We start from the raw sequence: 20,982 nt of genomic DNA, 5'->3' as shown, positions 1-20,982 counted from the left end.
GGCCTATTCACTATGCCAACTTATAACTAAATCTGAGGGGGGTGCGATGGGGAGGTTCCCTTGTTAGAGTTGGAGGCACGTTGTGAAATAAAACTATCTTGTTAAAGCAATTATGGTATAAAGCAACAGAGTAGTGTTACCCTCTGAAAGGAATTTTGTTTATGTTGACCGTGAAATACCTAACGGAGGTAGTTTATCGGAAGTGAAAGTCAGAATTACGTAAATATTTAAACAGTAACAAACAATAATTTGCCTATCCACAGTGTCCAAATGATAATAACAACGGTCGCTAGCCTAATAAGGTGTAAGAATAAGTAACATTCTTATTCAAGAAACTGAAAATAAGTAACTTCAGTGGGCAATGACAGCCTATACTTTGTCACACGAGAGTGCAATGAACTCTGGCACCTGCATATGTTCACGTTAAAGAAAGTGCTAACAGTTATAAGAGAACATGGCTATTTGCATAATGGTAACAGAAAATGACATATACTTTTGCCTTCAAAGCTTGGTCAAACTGAATGGTCTCAATAATATTACTATCAATATTCACTGTAGATTCATATAATAGGCATAGGTTCAATATTACTTTTCAATCATCTTCCTATCTGACAAAAAATTGTAAATATAGTTCAAAGCAAAATTATGAACTGGTCATAGGTTAAGTCTCTCTCAACTAAATACTTTTCTATTTAGAGTGAAAGTTAAATTTATTTCACTAAAAAACAATATTCTCACTGAATTTTGAATAAAAGAAGTTACTGTTTCCATAGATAGTGGTCTTTCTATTAATTGTTATTTATCAAGACCATAAAGGTTAACCTGTGGATCCTATTACACTATTAATATGCACTTTCAATACATAAGAGAAACAAGTGCTTAGCAAGCGTGAAGATATTACTTTCCACAATTGCAGTTTTCAACTCTTACTGCAGCAGAACACAACTTCATGTGGTTAGAAGATAATAGCTCACCTTTGATTGATTTTCAACAGGTTGCACTGTGATCATTTACTAAGCACACTTTATAAGCCTCAGTTTTAAGAACTTTTAATTTTGAAGTTGGCAACAACATATTAATAAGCAGTTTTAATAGAAAAATTATTTTCAGCAAGCATCATTTACTTTAACTCACTCTCTTGCCACATTAACTTTAACTTTCTTTTTACTATGTTCAAGAGGCATTAATTAGTAAAACATTGGGATTTAATGTTCTTTCAATAAGGACACTCGGTAATCACTTTAGGATGGGAAGGACCCTAAGTGGAAATGTGTCAGAAGGATAAAAAATCAAGGTAGGTATAAGAGTTCGAGTATAAGTTACCTTATATTTGCGCACACTAAAACATGTGAGCTGATCCTTCACCATACATGTGGTGGCGACTACATGTTGGTAGGTGCATTTGCAGGTAGAATTGCTGGACTCTGTCACTTCTTGGTGGCGATGATAGATATCAATTTCAGAATAGTTCCAGCTCTTTATCCATCCATCCGAGGCATTGGAAAGCGGCACGGAAAGCCTCTCTCGGCACCAGCACAATATACAAGTTACTGGTTTTCACTGTTAGCATTCAACCGCAATTCTTATACATATATTTTAACAACGCGTTTCAAGAGACAATGCTCTCATCATCAGGTAAAAAGAACCTAATACCATCACAAATAGTTGGGAAGTTCATAGAGTAAAACAGAATTAAAAGTATATTGGACCGTGGGTCCTCGTCTTACATTGAAGTTGTTGACACAAGTCGATGGCCGTCCCATAGCTACCAAGTATGCTGTCGCACTGTGCCGGTTCGGGAGCTGTTGTGGAGTGACGTGCCTAGGTGTTGTGGCGTGGTTACAGGAGAGACGAGGACCCACAGTCCAATATACTTTTAATTCTGTTTTACTCTATGGACTTCCCAACTATTTGTGATGGTATTTTGTCTTTTTAGTCTGTTTAATTTCATGACATAGACTTTACAACCTGATGATGAGAGCATTGTCTCTTGAAACGCGTTGTTAAAATATGTGTAAGAACCGCGGTTGAATGCTAACAGTGATAACCAGTATAACGACAACTGCTACCTCGACTCCATAATGGATTATATTAAAACAATATACATCTTTTACATGGGCAGTTGACAATTTGGTAGTTCGTCTCCGACTGACTCTTTGTTCCACCTTTTCTACCAACGCCAACCACAATTTGCGCGCGCTACCCAGTTCCGTTCCTGAGGGAAACCACAACATCTTTTACATACAAAATAACTAAGAACCCTAAGTGAAGGTCAGCAGTTTACATAACAGCAAACAAACATTTTAAATAAAACAGAACATTTGCACATATTGACATTTCTAAAAAAAATTATTTAAACAAAATTATTCAACCTCAAAGGTAACCAAAGAGATTATGTGAGAAAGACAAAACATATTTGCTCATATTGTGCATATTACAGAGATTACACTTCATTACAGTATCGAATTAATCATACACTAATTACAGAAGTTCAACGATGGGATGTTGAACAAAACAGAAAGCTAAATGAATCAAAAAAAGGTATTTAGTGTCTAAGTTACGGTGTTACAACCCTGGTCCGGAAACAACAGAGTCGAAAGTTCTGAGCGCACATCTTTCTGATACCTCTGACATCTACATCTACATAGTACCGGTACTATTGTTGCTACGATTGTAGGATAGGCACTTTCAGCTGTGGACCAAAACAAGAAAAAAGTCCGATGTACATGGGCTCTAAAATGCGTAAAATGTCAAAAGGCTGAAAATTATTAGTTATTGTTATTTTGACGGAAAACTGCAGGATTTTATTTAAAATTCAGAAAGCTGTGTTTTTACTTAAATGTTTATATTATTAGTTTTGTATTATTAATTAGACATCTTTTTTATTTTTTTATGGACAGTTAATTATTCAATGATGTCCTGAGTTCGAAATATTTTTGAAGAGTTCACAAAATTCCAGGGAACTTTTAGAAGTCCCCTGCGCTGGACTGCGAAGGTTTAGTCGGTCCGCTGCAACTCCGCTAAATAACATTCGGTGGACTGAAAACCTTATCGTGGGTTTACTTTCACATACAGAAGCCTCGGAGACCGCACTACTGCGACTATAGTATTCAGCTGACCCATGGATGTCCTTGCTGGACGCGTAGATTTTCACAGACATTACAACAGATTAATAATTCTCCCGATGAACTGACCGTGATAGCAGATTCGCCGATTGAGAAATCAATGTTCTAAAAGCCTGTGGCAATGCTCAGTAGGCACAAACTCATACTAGTGACTTCAGGATAAATAAAGATGCTATATACCTTGAAATTCAGAAATTCTGTTCTCTTGAGAAAGAAGAAATCGAAATTAAATTGATCAGACTTCATTTTTGTAGAATAAATGACATTAAATTATTATAAACCGTGATGGCGGCCAACAATAATATACGTTGTTGTTGTTGTGGTCTTCAGTCCTGAGACTGGTTTGATGCACCTCTCCATGCTGCTCTATCCTGTGCAAGCTTCTTCATCTCCCAGTACCTACTGCAACTTACATTCTTCTGAATCTGCTTAGTGCATTCATCTCTTGGTCTCCCTCTACGATTTTTACCCTCCACGCTGCCCTCCAATACTAAATTGGTGATCCCTTGATGCCTCTGAACATGTCCTACCAACCGATCCCTTCTGCTGGTCAAGTTGTGCCACAAACTTCTCTTCTCCCCAATCCTATTCAATACTTCCTCATTAGTTATGTGATCTACCCATCTAATCTTCAGCATTCTTCTGTAGCACCACATTTCGAAAGCTTCTATTCTCTTCTTGTCCAAACTATTTATCTTCCATGTTTCACTTCCATACATGGCTACACTCCATACAAATACTTTCAGAAACGACTTCCTGACACTTAAATCTATACTCGATGTTAACAAATGTTTCTTCTTCAGAAACGCTTTCCTTGCCATTGCCAGTCTACATTTTATATCCTCTCCGACCATCATCAGTTATTTTGCTCCCCAAATAGCAAAACTCCTTTACTACTTTAAGTGTCTCATTTCCTAATCTAATTCCCTCAGCATCACCCGACTTAATTTGACTACATTCCATTATCCTCGTTTTGCTTTTGTTGCAGGGGACTTCTAAAAGTTCCCTGGAATTTTGTGAACTCTTCAAAAATATTTCGAACTCAGGACATAATATACGTATTTCACAAAATTGATACAGATCCCTATACGCGTCCGTACTAAATGAGCCTCACTTGTTAACGAGATTCTTTGGGTAAAGCTCGTTTTACAATTCCTGGTCACGCACAATATCGACGACCGCATGATCGGCTATTGACTTTTGTTAGCATTCGATATGGGCCTTTCACAATATTTTATGCGCGGATACCGGAGATATACAAATGAAATGAAATGAGCTTATGGTATCGTTGGGCGGCAGGCCCCATCCGGGAAACTGTGCCGCCGAGTGCAAGTCTTATTTCAGTCGACGCCACATTTTGTGACTTGCGCATCGGTGATGAGGACGAAATGATGATGAGGACAACACAACACCCAGTCCACGAGTGGAGAAAATCCCCAACCCGACCGGGAATCGAACCCCGGCCCGCTGAATGGGAGGGAAGCACGTAACCACCCAGATAATCAGGCGGACGGAGATATACAAAAACACATCGTTGGAATGGTTTATTATAATTATTGCTGTAATAACGTGTCACAATAATGATTTATCTACAGTTAAAGCCTTCCTGTAAGAGTGCTCTCTAAGGAGTGAGTTATTATCGTCAGTAATTTACAAATTAAGAATGAAACACGCTTGCGTTATAATTTGCAGTAGGCCTGTGTCGTTTCAAGGTAACAGAGAACTGAAAACTTACAGACACATCACCATTGTCATTAAATGTCACTTAATAAGACATCAACGATAAAAGCCTTTAAGATGAAATATGATAACCGAGAGCGGACTTAAACATCGCTCAGGTACGTGCTAGCGTAATGAATAACGTCGTCATTTCTGGAATCGAAAGTTGTTGGTTCGCTTCCCATTACATGGGAATTTCTTTTTTACATGTTAGCGTTGTTAACGTGTCCTATTACTTTCTTATGAATGTAATAGAAGCGTGTTCAGCAATACTGGATGTTACTTACACTCACAAGGGGAGGCCGCCAATTGTGAAATTCAGATTCGATTCATACTGCGCATAATAAAAGCTCATGGCCACAGGTGTAATGTGGCAAAGCACCAAGATGCACTTCTCAGCCGTTGTCGAGAAAATCGACAGTTAAAAGAAACCGTTGCGGTGAAATACGCTCTACGATTAATAATTCTCTATAGCGTCGTGGCGCAGCGGTAAGCGCTCGGGTTCGTAATCCGAAGGTCGCCGGATCGAATCTCGCGCTATGCAAACCTTTTTTTTAGTATTTGTTTTTTATAATTCAATATATATATATATATATATATATATATATATATATATATATATGATTCCCGGCAATCAGTTGCAACAATTATGCATATAATAAGTTGTTGAAAGTCGTTTGTCGTGGAAAAACTGGCGACTTCGAAAATCATTATGTTTTCCGCAAACAAAGTTGTATGCTCGCAGCTCGTGGTCGTGCGGTAGCGTTCCCGCTTCCCACGCCCGGGTTCCCGGGTTCGATTCCCGGCGGGGTCAGGGATTTTCTCTGCCTCGTGATGGCTGGGTGTTGTGTGATGTCCTTAGGTTAGTTAGGTAGTTCTAAGTACTAGGGGACTGATGACAATAGATGTTGAGTCCCATAGTGCTCAGAGTCATTTTTTTTAACAAAGTTGTATTTCACAAATGTTATTAATTGTCTTCATAACGTTAACCACGTATAGTTAACGGAAGACGTAGAAACGATACTCCGAAACGAATACGTATAGCGTAAGTCAAACGTTCGAATTAGAATAGAGACCCCACGAACACAAATTTGCTGTGGCAGGTATGAAATATAGACTCCGTTACTCGCTCGTTACACTTGAATGACAGATGTTGAATGGGCCGAAACGAGCCACCACATAACAGCGTAGTTGCCTGCTAACTTCGAAAGAAGGTAGATGCGGTCCCTAGCGCAACTTATAACATTGTCGAAAATCAGTGCGGACGGGAGAGCTTTGGTACACCCTGTTTAAAAAAACGGAAAAATGGAGGCGGTACAATTGGAGAGCGATCCGCCTTCACCAACATGCATAAGCAATTCATTAATACTTTGTATATATATATATATATATATATATATATATATATATATATATATATATATATTTGAATTACAAAAAACTAATAATAAAAAAAATTGCATGGCGCGATATTTGATCCGGCGACCTTCGGATTACGAACCCGAGCGCTTACCGCTGCGCCACGACGCTGAAGAGAATTATAAATCGTAGAGAGTATTTCACCGCAACGGTTTCTTTTAACTGTCGATTTTCTTGACAACGGCTGAGAAGTGCATCTTGGTGCTTTGCCACATTACACCTGTGGCCATGAGCTTTTATTATGCGCAGTATGAATCGAATCTGAATTTCACAATTGGCGACCTCCCCTTGTCAGTCTGATCTAAGAACGAAGGATGAAATAAATATATAGCGATTTCCGAGTATGTGGTTAGGCAGAAACCTAAGAGGATCGCTTAAATTGCTGTTGCTGAAGCGAGCAGTAATAAAATTCATATTCTTCCTTCTGATACATATTTGCTTTTTATTTCTGAATTTGTGCCGCCTTTGGAGTGCTTAGACAACTTGAATTGCTGGGAGTGAAGCGGGGAGCATTAACATTCATAATCTCCCTTATCACAAATATTTCGCTGTTTATTTACGAATGTGTGGAGTTTTCCGAGGATATGGTTAGGCAGGAACCTATGTGACAGCTTTGATTGCTGCGTCGGAACCGAGCAACAATAAAATTCATATTCTGCCTTTCCACTAATACTTGGCTCTTCATTTCCGAAAACGTGGCGATTTCCTATGTGTGCGGATTGTTTGGAACTTAGGAGTACAGCTTTAAATGCTGCAACTAAGACGATCTGCAATAAAATTTGTATTTTTTTCTTCTCACAAATATTCCTACTGTGTGGTTAGACAGGAACCTAACAAGGGAACCTCCCCATCGCACCCCCCACAGATTTAGTTATAAGTTGGCACAGTGGATAGGCCTTGAAAAACTGAACACAGATCAATCGAGAAAACCGGAAGACGTTGTGTAGAACTATGAAAAAAATTAGTAAAATATACAAACTGAGTAGTCCATGCGAAGATAGGCAACATCAAGGACTATGGGTGTCACAGAGCGCAGTGGTCCCGTGGTTAGCGAGAGCAGCTACCAAACGAGAGGTCCTAGGTTCAAGTCTTCCGTCGACTGAAAAGTTTAAATTTTTATTTTCAGTTTATGTGACAAACTCTTATGTTTTCATCACTTTTTTCGGAGTGGTTATCACATCCACAAGAAAACCTAAATCGGGCAAGGTAGAAGAATCTTTTTACCCATTCGCTAAGTGTACAAGTTAGGTGGGTCGACAACATATTCCTGTCATGTGACGCACAAGCCGTCACCAGTGTCGTATAGAATATATCAGATGTTTTCCTGTGGAGGAATCGGTTGAACTATGACCTTGCGATCAAATGTTTTCGGTTCCCATTGGAGGGGCACGTCTATTAATCGCACGGTTTTGCGGTGCGGTCGCAAAACACAGACACTAAACTTCTTACAGTGAACAGAGACGTCAATGAACGAACGGACAGATCATAACTTTGCGAAAATAAAGAAAGTAAAATTTTCAGTCGAGGCAATACTTGAACCAAGGACCTCTCATTCCGCAGCTACTCACACTAACCACTTTTTTTTTTTTTTTCATTAAAACATTTATTAAAAAAAACAATGTTACACATTCCAAATACATACTAAGTTATACATACATGAAGTTATTTAAACAAAACGGTTTGATCATTTCAATTACGCTGACGTTAAGGAAAGACAACAGAACATTGTGTTACTGACTAAATTACCAGAAAGAATTACGTTAAACATCAAGTAAAAAAAATTTTTTTAAAGGCATTTAAACTTCAACCTGAAGAAGTAAAATCTGCACTTTGAATTACATGAACTGCAATCTTTACAGAAGCATAATTTCTTTATGATGGATATCAACAAGTTCGTGGGATTAAATATAAAACAATTTAATAATCATATTAGGCAATTTCTGAAATACTTGAGAATGGCGGAAAGGAGATATATATTACATTTATCAGATAGAATCTCATGGTTTTAACCAATCGATAAGGACATTTCTATAAAAACTGTCTATTTCCAAATTTCTAGTATAACCAATCAATGTCACATAAGTTCTGTACATTAACTTATAAATTTCAAACACTACTCTCTGAAGTAGAAAAAGCGCACATCATAAATATACTGTAAAATCGTAAATAGTATCCTTAAGGTAACTACAATACATAATTGTCAACACAGCCTTCTTTTTTATATTAACCAATGCCCATTCTTTCAAATACAATTTTTAACATATTGCCGAACTTTTTCTTGTGATTCGAATAGCTTCTAATTTTGTGGAACTCACACAGCATGTATACCTTGAACTCTATGAGGCTATCGGATCCTAATTTGTTAAGGACGTAGTTAATAAAGTTTCCCAGCAACCAGTACACAGCGTTATTTTTTGCTTCTGGGAAATAGCGTGCTTCAGGCCTGTGTATCAATGACAGCGATACATACTCAGGGGATGTTCTTGTAATCAGAGCTATTTGCTCCCGGATCCACTTCCAACTATTCATGTGACCACTGCAAGTATATCTATGAATTACTGTGTCAACTAGATGGCATTGTTGACATAAATTTGTTTCACAGAGTCCGATTGCATGCAGTCTTTCATTGGTGCAAACTATGTTGTTAACCGTCTTGTACCATGACGTTTTTATATTAGACGTGAGCACATTAGAACTAATGTTCTTCCAAATCTCAGTCCACTCAATGTTTGGAAATTGTCGTTCTATTTTGTTCCTTCCTTCGCTTTTCTTTCGTTCCCGCATTATGGCTCTCGATGTTAAGTGTCGGGACTGCCTGAGTTCGACACTGACATAACTAAACTCAACATAGAAAATCCTCACGTGCTGTAAGCGACTGTTGATATTCTGCACGTCAATCGGGGGAAGCAGGCTTGGAGGTTTAATGATCTCGAAAAGTTGGCTGGTTATGCTTTCTCGCGAGTCTCTTATTAAATTAACTTGCCTTTTGATAAAAAGAGCAGAGGCTTTATCCGTTATATCAGTTAATCCTAGTCCACCATTTTTAGGATCTAAAGTGGCTACTTTAGCCGGTACTCTGAACACTTCACCTCTCCACAAAAAGTTGGTGATTTTAGACATTATTCTCCTCGCTATCATTCTCGGTATTGGAAACAGCTGGGCAGTATAATAAGCCTTAGCAAGGATGCATGAGTTGATATACTGTGTTCTTTGAACTTGGTTCATATAACGAGTTAAATTCTCTACAATGGCTCCTTGCACTTTATCTGCTGCAACTTTCCAATTTAAAGCCATCATTTTCATAGGGCATGCTGTCAGGGTGATCCCAAGTGTTTTATGTTGTGGGACTAATTTTGCCCACTCGACGTTTATATTATCAAAACCTCTGAGATTTAACATCTTACTTTTTTTTTCGTTTGCATTGGCTCCAGATGCTCTACAGTACGAATCAATCACTGTTGCTAGCGTGGTTACCTCATCATTGTTCCTTATAATGACCCCTATATCGTCAGCATAGGCTCTTATAACGGTTTTATTTCCTGATAATGTTAAGCCTTTTAATCTAGCATGGACATGGCGGAGGAAAGGTTCCAGCGAAATGGCGAAGAGCGACATGGACAGAGGACTTCCTTGAGGAACACCTCGTTGTATTTGCATCGGCCTGGATTGTTGACAATTCACCGCTATTTTAGCATTTATTCCAGTTGCTATGTTCTTAATCAACTGTATGACCCTATCGTTGAAACCTATTTTCTTCAATGTCTGTAGAAGATATTCATGATTTACTACATCGAACGCTTTATAAAAATCTAGAAACAATAAAGCACACTTTATGTTTGTTACCGAAGTTATAGCAATGATATCCCTGAATTCCGCTAGATTTTGAAAAATGGTTCTGACTTGCGCACAGTTCTGATGTTGACTAATAATTTTATCTGTAAGGCATGACATTCTCTTCTTTATTATTCTAGCTATTAATTTATAATCAGAATTCAGCAGTGAAATTGGACGAAAATTATTTAAATCTTTTTTTCCATTATTTTTGGGCACCAGAACAATTTTACTCTCCTTAAACTCAGCCGGAATCATTTTACCCTGAATAACCTCATTTACAATGTCCGTGATTTTCTCACCTACTGTTGGCCAGTAACGGATGTAAAACTCTGCTGGCAGACCATCCGGTCCTGGGGATTTTTTTGGTGGTGAGGCGCACAGAGTCTCATACACGTCTTCTTCACTGACAACCTCTAGAAAATTTTCGTTGTCATCTTCTGTCAGCTGTGGGGCTAGGATGTCAAGGAATTCTTCCAAGGAAGCATCACTACTTTGATGTACAGAATATAGCTCGCAATAGTAGCGATAAATCTCGTTCATGATATCGTGCTGGGTTCTGAGAGTCGTACCGTGTTTTGTTCGAATTTCATCAATAAAAGTCCTTCTCCCGTTTTTCGTATGCTTCACTAAATGATATAGGGAAGTAATTTCATCTTCTGACACCGAATTTGCCTTCGATTTTATTTTCAACCCTTCCATTTGACTTCTCTTGATATTAAGTAACTTGGCTTTGACTTTTTTGATGTCTGCTATCCGAAGTGAGGAACCTGCGGAGACTTGATCATATAGATCTCTCAAAACGGAATAGTAATACTCTATAGTGCATTTCATTTCCCTTGCGCTCTGGGCACTGTATTGAATAAGAACTTTCTTCAACTTTGGCTTTGCCATTTTAACCCACCAGTCAATAGCAGTGGCATATCTACTACTGGCTCGCAGGCATATTGCCCATGTTTCTTTAATCAGATCTTCTAAATCATGATTTACTAACAAGGAAGTGTTCAAATTCCACTGATTCTTGAATCGGTGAACCGGCTGTCTTTTTAGATTTATGCAAGCTAAGACACTTGAATGGTCTGAAAAGTACGTAGGAATGGTTTCTACTTTTGTCATGGAAGTTTCAAGATTTTTAGAAATATATAGTCTATCAATCCTGCTACGTGATGTTGCCGTGACATAAGTGAACTCAACAGTGGAGGGGTATTTGATTTCCCATATATCTTTTAATTCTAAACCAGTAACTAGTAGTTTTAGTTCACTTGAGAAATTAAAATTAGGTAACTGATCTTTTCGATTTAAAACACAATTAAAATCACCTCCTAGTAATAACTGTCTTGGCGATTTCCTTAACAAGTATATCAGGTCATCTTTGAAGAAACGTGCCCTGTCAGCTCGATGAGAACTTCCTGAAGGGGCGTACAAGTTGATGATAGTCACATCGTAGATATTTAGTCCTATTCCCCTTCCGGATTCCAGTCGTTCCACCTCGCTTACTGTAATCCCTTCCCTCACCAAAATAGCTGTTCCAGCACTTGTTTCGGGAGACACATTTATGTAACTGACAAAGCCGGGAATTACCAACTCCGAAACTAGAACTTCTTGTAATAGGGCAATATCAGTCGCGGATTCGTACAGAAATTCCTTAAGGGCCGATAATTTCAAACCGGTCGTGATTTTATTTATGTTTATAGTGGTGACAGAATAAGATTGCGTCATTGTGTTTTCACTATGTAGTTGTTTTGATGAACTAATTTAGTTTCCTTTGGTTCAGGGTTCAGCTAAGCTGTAACAGTTTTCTCGGAAGGCTGAACATGGAATAACACTTCCATCTGTTTATTAGTTACTGTCCCGTTTTTTTCTGCTTCTGATGTTTTCTCTTGTAACGCAAGCAGAATGATTTCCTGGTAAACTTTCTGATTTTTCCTCCAGTGATTCGTGTACGACCGTTTCGGACTGAACATTCTTTGGGCTTGGGTCGCCCCTACCGGATTTTCCCTTCCCTTGGTTACGAGCTACATTCTCATTTGGTTGCGTCGGTATTTTACTTCGCGGCTTATCTGGAGCAGCAGCAGACGCTTTCGCAATTTCGGTTGCCGGCGCCTGCCCTGAGGTGTTGACCGTGATTTCAGTTTGGCCACCACTTCCTCGTTCTTTATTAATTTCACTCACTTTCTGATCGAGGGAAACAAATGGAGACTGCAGTTTTGCAACCTCTCCCTGAATTTGTTTATTATCAGATAGATTCTGATCTTTGCAATCGGCTACTGCACCTGTTGTTTCTTGCACATTAATGCTGTTTACACCCCCTTCATTTTCTGGTACCGTATGTGTATTATCTTTCTGTTCATTAGTTTCCATTCGCATTTTGCCTTCACTTTCCTCTGCCTCCTCATCGCACTGTTTTTGCTTGCGTAGTGAGGGAGTGGGACAAGACAGCTCGTCCTCTGAACAACTATCAGTTATCTCCAGGGGTCGTTTTTTCGGTTGCGTTTCAGTTTCACGAGTAGTGGCAACAGGGTTTCCTTTTGTTGTTAACGGGGGAAATTGACTGTTATCGTGAAGGGACACATCAGTTTGGCCTGCTGCGTTAACATCCTCAACCAGTTGTTCCGGGCTATTCTTTGGTAACAGATCATTTAAGGTAAGCTTCTGACGCTGTATCAAATTACTTTTAAGAACAACAGTTCGCCGCGGACATTCCTGTCTGAAGTGGCCGGTTTCGTTACATATATGACATGTAGCTTCCTGACCTGTATAAACAATTTGTGCCTTATACCCACAAACAGTTATGTGGGACGGAATATTCGTCTTAACGTCCATCTCTACACTGCGGACACCGTTAAAACACTGCAGTTTAAAGCGAGGCGACCATCTTTCATTTGCAATTGATTTAACGTCTCCGTAGTTTGAAAGAGCTTCCTTAATCTTATCATTTTCAATTTCAATGGGAAGATTCAAGACACGAACGGTTTTGTAATGAATGTCCGCTCTATAGATGGAAACCTTACTTTTATAACCATTTCTATGCACAAAATCTACTTCATAGCCCCACTTTCGTAACACTTTATCAACAGTCGAAGCACTGATTAACTTGACAAAAACACAGTATTTTTCCTGATCCAGTTGCCAGGTATGAACGGTTTCAGAATTTAGTCCAATTACCTGTGAAAGCCAGTCATCTATTTCCAGGGATGTCGGCTGAACAGGACGGGATTCCTTGTCAAACGCAAATACCAGAGTATTCTTCCTGAGGTTTGTAGCCATGGTTAATTCAGCGAAGCAATTTCGGTTAAACAACCGAAATTCCACGTAGCAGCAGCAAGACCAGAAAGAGCGATCAGATCACAAGGAACAGGAACGAACACGGAGATTAACGGACGGACAGCACTCGGCGAAGCACAAGTACAGCGATGTAAACACTGAAGCGCAGCGCAACAGTTAACAGCGGCCACTCGCGAGCGCGGCTGAAACGGAACTGAATTGCTGGGAGTGAAGCGGGGAGCATTAACATTCATAATCTCCCTTATCACAAATATTTCGCTGTTTATTTACGAATGTGTGGAGTTTTCCGAGGATATGGTTAGGCAGGAACCTATGTGACAGCTTTGATTGCTGCGTCGGAACCGAGCAACAATAAAATTCATATTCTGCCTTTCCACTAATACTTGGCTCTTCATTTCCGAAAACGTGGCGATTTCCTATGTGTGCGGATTGTTTGGAACTTAGGAGTACAGCTTTAAATGCTGCAACTAAGACGATCTGCAATAAAATTTGTATTTTTTTCTTCTCACAAATATTCCTACTGTGTGGTTAGACAGGAACCTAACAAGGGAACCTCCCCATCGCACCCCCCACAGATTTAGTTATAAGTTGGCACAGTGGATAGGCCTTGAAAAACTGAACACAGATCAATCGAGAAAACCGGAAGACGTTGTGTAGAACTATGAAAAAAATTAGTAAAATATACAAACTGAGTAGTCCATGCGAAGATAGGCAACATCAAGGACTATGGGTGTCACAGAGCGCAGTGGTCCCGTGGTTAGCGAGAGCAGCTACCAAACGAGAGGTCCTAGGTTCAAGTCTTCCGTCGACTGAAAAGTTTAAATTTTTATTTTCAGTTTATGTGACAAACTCTTATGTTTTCATCACTTTTTTCGGAGTGGTTATCACATCCACAAGAAAACCTAAATCGGGCAAGGTAGAAGAATCTTTTTACCCATTCGCTAAGTGTACAAGTTAGGTGGGTCGACAACATATTCCTGTCATGTGACGCACAAGCCGTCACCAGTGTCGTATAGAATATATCAGATGTTTTCCTGTGGAGGAATCGGTTGAACTATGACCTTGCGATCAAATGTTTTCGGTTCCCATTGGAGGGGCACGTCTATTAATCGCACGGTTTTGCGGTGCGGTCGCAAAACACAGACACTAAACTTCTTACAGTGAACAGAGACGTCAATGAACGAACGGACAGATCATAACTTTGCGAAAATAAAGAAAGTAAAATTTTCAGTCGAGGCAATACTTGAACCAAGGACCTCTCATTCCGCAGCTACTCACACTAACCACGGGATCACGGCGCCCTCTTTGCTGCAGTCTTCTTGATGTTGCATATGTTGCACATGGGTTAGTCAGTTTGTATATTTTACTAATTTTTTTCATAGTTCCACACAACTTCTTCCTGTTTTCTCGATTGACCTGTATCCAGTTTTTCAAGGCCTATCCACTGTGCCAACTTACAACTAAATCTGAGGGGGGTGCGATGGGGAGGTTCCCTTGTAAGAAGACAGCTTACATTGCTACGAGTAAATCAAAGAACAATTATATTCATGTTCTTTCTCGTCACAAAGTCGATAACCGATCATGTGGGCGTCGATATTATACGTGATGTCGAAATAATGTGACGTTTGCGGAAACTGTTGTGAAACGAGCTTTACCCAGAGCCAGTCTCCAATGAGAAGCGCTAGTCACAGGCGCTCTCGCAGTCAATAAAAAATTTTGACGGTACATTTCATACTGTCAGTAATTAGAGGAATTGTTTGTGTAAACCCAATATTCTTTGGAGTGAATAAAACGTATTCGATTGGGACATTCTCAAGAAAGGCTGGATTTCCTCAGTTCTATACCCTGGTTCCCACCAAAGTTTTCGTGAGGAGTTGTCCATAGTTGCATGGTGTCAGCCGAAACTGGTAAGGATCCCCATTCGCCCCACTATCAGCTAGTCTGATAATTGGCTGAATAGAACCGGGGCTGTACAATGGGCCGGATGTGGGGGAAGTCCACTCCACTCCCTCGGGTCGAGAGTGAAAAGATACAAAAAGAAAAAAGAATTAAAAGCTTAATTAACCCCGTTTTAACACGCAGAAATTTTGGATCATTCTTCTGAATACAGAGTTCACACCAATACACACAAGGTATGGACAGAGCATCGAGTGACATTATACTGAGTGCACTATCCGAAAATTACCCCGAGCAATTAAACAGAGAACCGACTCGTCGAGATAAACAAAGAACCGACTCGTCGAGATAACATCTTGGACCTACTGATAACAAACAGACCCGAACTTTTCGACTCTGTAAGCGCAGAACAGGGAATCAGTGATCGTAAGGCCGTTGCAGCATCCCTGACTATGGAAGTAAATAGGAATATAAAAAAGGGAGGAAGATTATCTGTTTAGCAAGAGTAATATGAGACAGATTTCAGACTGCCAAACAGATCAAAACGAAAATTTCTGTTCCGACACTGACAATGTTGAGTGTTTATGGAAAAAGTTCAAGGCAATTGTAAAATGCGTTTTAGACAGGTACGTGCCGAGTAAAACTGTGAGGGACGGGAAAAACCCACCGTGGTTCAAAAACAAAGTTTGGAAAATACTGCGAAAGCAAAGAGAGCTTCACTGCAAATTTAAACGCAGCCAAAACCTCTCAGACAAACAAAGCTAAACGATGTCAAAGTTAGCGTAAGGAGGGCTATGGGTGAAGCGTTCAGTGAATTCGAAAGTAAAACTCTATGTACTGACTTGACAGAAAATCCTAGGAAGTTCTGGTCTTACGTTAAATCAGTAAGTGGATCGAAACAGCATATCCAGACACTCTTGGATGATGATGACATTGAAACACAGGATGACACGCGTAAAGCTGAAATACTAAACACCTTTTACCAAAGCTGTTTCACAGAGGAAGACCGCACTGCAGTTCCTTCTCTAAATCCTCGCACGAACGAAAAAATGGCTGACATCTAAATAAGTGTCAAAAGGAACAGAAAAGCAACTGAAATCACTCAACAGAGGAAAGTCCACTGGACCTGACGGGATACCAATTCGATTCTACACAGAGTACGCGAAAGAACTTGCCCTCCTTCTAACAGCCGTGTACCGCAGGTCTCTAGAGGAACAGAAGGTTCCAAATGATTGGAAAAGAGCACAGGCAGTTCCAGTTTTCAAGAAGGGTCGTCGAGCAGATGCGCAACTATAGGCCTATATCTCTGACCGATCTATTGTAGAATTTTAGAACATGGTTTTTGCTCGCGTATCATGTCATTTCTGGAAACCCAGAATCTACCCTGTAGGAATCAACACGGATTCCCGAAACAGCGATCGTGTGAGACCCAACTCGCTTTATTCGTTCATGAGACCCAGAAAATATTAGATACAGGCTCCCAGGTAGATGCCATTTTCCTTGACTTCCGGAAGGCGTTCGATACAGTTCCGCACTTTGGCCTGATAACAAAGTAAGAGCCTAGGGAATATCAGCTGTGTTGCTGGATTGAAAAGTTATTAGCAAACAGAACACAGCATGTTGTTCTCAATGGAGAGACGTCTACAGACGTTAAAGTAACGTCTGGCGTGCCTCAGGGGAGTGTTATGGGATCACTGCTTTTCACAATATATATAAATGACCTAGTAGATAGTGTCGGAAGTTCCATGCGGCTTTTCGCGAATGATGCTGTAGTATACAGAGAAGTTACAGCATTAGAAAATTGTAGCGAAATGCAGGAAGATTTGCAGCGGATAGGCACTTGGTGCAGGGAGTGGCAACTGACTCTTAACATAGACAAATGTAATGTATTGCGACTACATAGAAAGTAGGACCCTTTATTGTATGATTATATGATAGCGGAACAAACACTGGTAGCAGTTACTTCTGTAAAATATCTGGGAGTATGCGTGCGGAACGATTTGAAGTGGAATGATCATATAAAATTAATTGTTGGTAGGGCGGGTACCAGATTGAGATTCATTGGGAGAGTCCTTAGAAAATATAGTCCATCAACAAAGGAGGTGGCTTACAAAACACTCGTTCGACCTATACTTGAGTATTGCTCATCAGTGCGGGATCCGTACCAGCTCGGGTTGACAGAGGAGATGGAGAAGATCCAAAGAAGAGCGGCGTGTTTCGTCACAGGGTTATTTGGTAAGCGTGATAGCGTTACGGAGATGTTTAACAAACTCAAGTGGCAGACTCTGCAAGAGAGGCGCTCTGCATCGCGGTGTAGCTTGCTCGCCAGGTTTCGAGAGGGTGCGTTTCTGGATGAGGTATCGAATATATTGCTTCCCCCTACTTATACCTCCCGAGGAGATCACGAGTGTAAAATTGGAGAGATTCGAGCGCGCACGGAGGCTTTCCGGCAGTCGTTCATCCCGCGAACCATACGCGACTGGAACAGGAAAGGGAGGTAATGACAGTGACACGTAAAGTGCCCTCCGCCACACGCCGTTGGGTGGCTTGCGGAGTATAAATGTAGATGTAGATGCTATATGTATACCTTATTATTTAGACACCGGACTTCTTTCTTCAGAAACAGCCTAGGGTGTTCGACGGCATGAACACTAAGAAACCTATTGCACAGCTAGGAAGCGCTGGCATACCATTTCAGCTCTTTGTAAAGACATAAAATGGAAGTATTCAGACGTCTGGAGACAAATATGTTTATTCCAAACCAATAATAGCCCAATTTTTAGTGAAGTAATTAGCCGTGAGTGGTTACTGTGTTTACTGCAGTAACAACAGAACAGCGCATACAATAGCTTTCGCTTCGAAGGAATCAAATAGATGCTCGATCGGTGGACAGGAATCAGGTTGAAGCTTGATGCCATTTGGTGGAACGTGTGGAAGGCTCAGCTAGAAGAGCGCTAGTGCGGGTGTTCTGGTCTGGCAGGCGTTTTTAAGTCGCCACAAAGTGATTACTCGAGGACGAATGGAAGAGATTATTTTCCAGTGAGGTGTAGCGAGGCGCTCGTGGCGTGTTGCAGGCTTCGGCTGGTGGACGGCGGCAACCTGGCCATCACGGACGTGCGTCAGAGCGACGACGGACGCTACCAGTGCGTCGCCAGGAACTCGGCCGGCGTCCGCGAGTCCGCCATAGCACAGCTCCGGGTGCACGGTAAGTTCTCTGCTCACCTCTCCTGCTCGTCCTCTGCTTTTTCCCCGATATCATTTAAGGCAGCGCGGTTCCCAACTAAGGCTAATTACCCCCCTGAGGGGGAAAATTAAAATTTTTTGTGGGGGTAAAAATAAAAGAGTTCCATTGTGTTTCGGTCTCAAAACTGTACTGTAATACTGATTACATAAGTTACCAATAATTAAAACAGCATTAAACTGTGACATTTCCTCAAATATAGAAAGAATTCTAAAAAAGATATCATATCAAAAGTATTTTTCGTCAGCCAGCCAAGCGCTTGTTGGCTCTCTTGAGGTTGAGTTGGGTTTGAGGAAGTCCGGTGTGTACAAGATCCCTTGCCACTGTGGGAAGGCTTATATTGGCCACACAATCCGAAACATTCAGGACCGATGTGTTGAGCACCAAGCGGAACATACGATTGCTTCAGCCTGAGAAATCTGCAGTGGTGGAGCACTGTCTCACCGAGGGACATAGAATGCTGTATGACGAGACACGAATGGTTTGCCCTTGCATCTCGCTATTGGGACTGTGTTTTAAAAGAATCCATAGAGATTCGTATATCTGAATCTTGTTAATAGAGACAAGGGTTACCTTTTAAGTAAGACTTGGAACCTGGTGTTATCAGACATTAAAAAACTACGGTCTGGCCGGCCGGAGTGGCCAAACGGTTCTAGGAGCTACAGTCTGAAACCGCGCGACCGCTACGGACGTAGGTTCGAATCCTGCCTCGGGCATAGATGTGTGTGATGTCCTTAGCTTAGTTAGGTTTAAGTAGTTCTAAGTTCTAGGGGACTGATGACCTTTTGATAGCGATATCTCGATTTCACCTGTTTCCACCACTGGCGACGCGGTATGTTTACTTGCGCTAGAGGGCAGTTACGGCACCTTCTCGCGCGCGCGTTGTGGGCCTTCTGCGGCCTATATAGGGCCGCTGAGAAGTCAGTTCCGTCCTGCCTGTACTACAAGTTTCAAAATAACAATAAAGAAAAAAAAATATCAGTTCCGGCAAGATCGTGCACCAGCACTCTCACCTGAAGTTGGCGGCCAGTTGGACCGCGGAAATATTGTATCAAGATGACCTTATGATCCGGCTGCACACTCGAGAAGAATATTATCAATTATTACACCGGGAAAGCCTTCGTAATCACAAACTGTGACACATGTAATCTTACCCTTGCATACATCACTATTAAAATTATCTGTCTTCGTGAAGCTTAAGATATACATAAGAAAACCATTTTACTTATCTTCATTTGCTAATCGTGTTGTTGGCTGAAGTTATTGCGTCTAGGGGTACATTCTTGCGGCTGAAATTTTGATTTATAACGTTGTGCGTTCCTGATGACTAAATAACTGATGAAGATTTGCCTGTATTATTCTTGAATTTTATTCTTTGTCACATTTTTCAATATCACGTCGTCTTTACACTTTACACTTCTATCACACTGCATATTATATTATTAGTGACACAGTCAAATGCACGTCTGATTCCATCAGTTCCAGAGAGTTAACAAAGCGAAAGAATTTACGTACTTTCTTTACAAAAGAAGAATCAGCGCCAAGTTATAACATTATTTTATAACTGAATCCATAAATAAATTTAATAATTAGCGTTAGATTTTGCAAATAATAATATGAATTTTAAATATGCCAGATATTTCGTAATTGTAAATATTTCTAAAAGAAGAATAATTTTAACCGTACATACAGAGTGTAACAAATTAATTTCTTTTTATGCAATATAGCCTGAAATATAATACATCGTGTACAAAATCAAATGAAATTCTTTTAGTGAAACAGCTGATATAAATTTAACCTGTACAAGATTCGGAAATACTTCTATGGTATCGCCCATTTCTATAAAGAAAGGTGATGCTAGAAGAGGGTGACCCGTTACACACAGGATAGGGGAACGTCGTCTTTCTCTCATAGTGCCCCACTTAGACATTCTTTGTACTTTGTACCATGCATCTATGGCGCTAAAATGTAGAGATATGCATCACGTAAGTTCAAACATCTCATGAAAAGCTTTTGATGCTGCTGAGCAACACTCATACAATAATTTTTCAATGAACACACCGCCATTTGACTGTATTGTTGTCTATTTAATTACAACCCAGGTTCGGCCTTTTATGCCATTTTCAAGTGACTGAGTTAATGTCATTAACATATGTCATGCAATACTTGTTTATGACATAAACTCAATCACTTGAAAATGGCATAAAAGGCCAAAACCTCGGTCGTAATTAAATAAACAACAATACAATCAAATGGCGGTGTTTTCATTTAACAATCATGAAAATGCCTTCTCCGAGTTACTGGTAGTTCCCGCAATAGACCAGAAATTGCTTCGTTATTCACTTTGGAAGAGATACACGAAGTAATTGGCAGCGGAACACAGCAGTAACTAACCTTTAGTTCCTACACATTATTGTTATTATTATTATTATTTCTTTACTTTCTCAGACGTTAAGTCTGGTTAAA

General features: G+C 40.2%; 1 protein-coding gene across 1 annotated transcript in view; it reads left to right on the top strand.

Annotated features, from left to right (window-relative positions):
* LOC124597969 (roundabout homolog 2-like) overlaps window positions 1-20,982 on the top strand; it is a 699,738-nt gene that overhangs the window by 572,957 nt on the left and 105,799 nt on the right. The window contains exon 4 of the mRNA XM_047135972.1: window positions 18,350-18,480. Coding sequence (XP_046991928.1) covers window positions 18,350-18,480 — 131 coding nt within the window. The remainder of the gene's footprint in view (window positions 1-18,349; window positions 18,481-20,982) is intronic.

The sequence above is a fragment of the Schistocerca americana genome, chromosome 1 (genome assembly GCF_021461395.2).
Source record: "Schistocerca americana isolate TAMUIC-IGC-003095 chromosome 1, iqSchAmer2.1, whole genome shotgun sequence".
Classification (NCBI taxonomy): domain Eukaryota; kingdom Metazoa; phylum Arthropoda; class Insecta; order Orthoptera; family Acrididae; genus Schistocerca; species Schistocerca americana.
The sequence above is the reverse complement of the archived record's forward strand: the minus strand, read 5'-3'. Positions and strand labels throughout refer to the sequence as shown.